The 1301-nt window shown below is 63.6% G+C and overlaps 1 protein-coding gene across 1 annotated transcript in view; it reads left to right on the top strand.

Moving 5' to 3' along the window:
• Positions 1-1298, top strand: part of LOC104625871 (sterol 26-hydroxylase, mitochondrial) — a gene marked incomplete at both ends in the record, with an annotated part of 2600 nt that extends 1302 nt beyond the window's left edge. Inside the window, 4 exons of the mRNA XM_010293621.1 lie at positions 285-451; positions 726-807; positions 899-1099; positions 1197-1298. Coding sequence (XP_010291923.1) covers positions 285-451; positions 726-807; positions 899-1099; positions 1197-1298 — 552 coding nt within the window. The remainder of the gene's footprint in view (positions 1-284; positions 452-725; positions 808-898; positions 1100-1196) is intronic.
• Positions 1299-1301: the final 3 nt, after the last annotated feature.

Raw genomic sequence — 1301 nt, 5'->3', positions numbered from 1 at the left:
CAGCCACGCTCGCCCGCCCCTGCAAGCTCTGGGCTGGTGGTTGGGGGAGCTGATGACCCACAGGGGCAAACCCTCAGGGATCGGTCGGTACAGACCCTGTCCTCCACTCTGCTCCCTGCCCTGCTCCTTGCCTCACTTTGCCCCGTGCTCGCTGCCCCTCATCCCGGCTTCCTTGCGCACCGGAGCAGGGGCTCTCTGGTGCCGTACTGGTGCCACGCTTGGCACAAGGCTGCTCAGGTACCAGCCCCATCTCCCTCACTCCCCTCGGCGCTCTGCTCCCCCAGACCTCCAACACTCTGTCCTGGGCCCTGTACCACCTCTCCCGGGACCCGGCCATCCAGGAGGCCCTGTACCAGGAGCTGAAAGCTGTCGTGCCTGCCGACCGGTTTCCTGGTGCTGAGGATATCCCCAAGATGCCGATGCTTCGGGCCGTCATCAAGGAGACACTGAGGTACAGTCCAGCTTTGCCCCTGCCCCAGCGTCCAAATCACCAGCCCCTTCCCCAGGGACAGTCCCTTCTCCCTCCCACCGGGGGATGAACCAGCCAGGCAGGGTGCAGGGCTGGATTTCAGTCCCTCAGGGCCACGTCCATCCACCTCCTTCCTGGGGAATGGGATGGAGCTGCTGAACAGCAGGAGATGCTCTCCCTTGTCCTGCCTGTGAATTTCTTCCTCTGGTGTCCCCAGATGGCTCCTGTTTCCTCACTAACTCTCCCCATATCCCAGGGTCTATCCTGTGGTGCCCACCAACGCCAGGGTCTTCTATGAGAAGGACATTGTCATCGGAGACTACCTCTTCCCCAAGAACGTGAGTGAGGGCTGTGCCATGGGGATCCCCACTGCGCTCAGTGGGGCCGGCAGCAGCCACTAACCCCCACCCCTGGCTTCCTTCCCCCCAGACCCTCTTTGTCCTGGCACACTACGCAATGTCCCACGATGAGACCTACTTCCCTGAGCCTGAGCGTTTCCTGCCCCAGCGCTGGCTCCGGGGCCACGGCTCCCCCCACCACCCCTTCAGCTCCATCCCCTTTGGCTACGGGTTCCGTGCCTGTGTCGGCCGCCGCATCGCCGAGTTAGAGATGCATCTGGCCCTCGCCAGGGTAAGTAGGGACCCCCCCACCCCAGGTAACTCACCACGAGCTGGGATTGGAGCCCCAGGGACTCCCCAAGGCACTGCCACCCCCCTTCTCCCCACAGATCATCCAGGCGTTTGAGGTGCGTCCGGACCCTCGTGGCGTGGAGGTGATGTCCGTGTCCCGCATCGTCCTGGTGGCCGACAAGCCCATCAACCTGGAGTTCATC

The sequence above is a fragment of the Phaethon lepturus genome, unplaced genomic scaffold, assembly GCF_000687285.1.
Source record: "Phaethon lepturus isolate BGI_N335 unplaced genomic scaffold, ASM68728v1 scaffold30328, whole genome shotgun sequence".
Taxonomy (NCBI): domain Eukaryota; kingdom Metazoa; phylum Chordata; class Aves; order Phaethontiformes; family Phaethontidae; genus Phaethon; species Phaethon lepturus.
The sequence above is the reverse complement of the archived record's forward strand: the minus strand, read 5'-3'. Positions and strand labels throughout refer to the sequence as shown.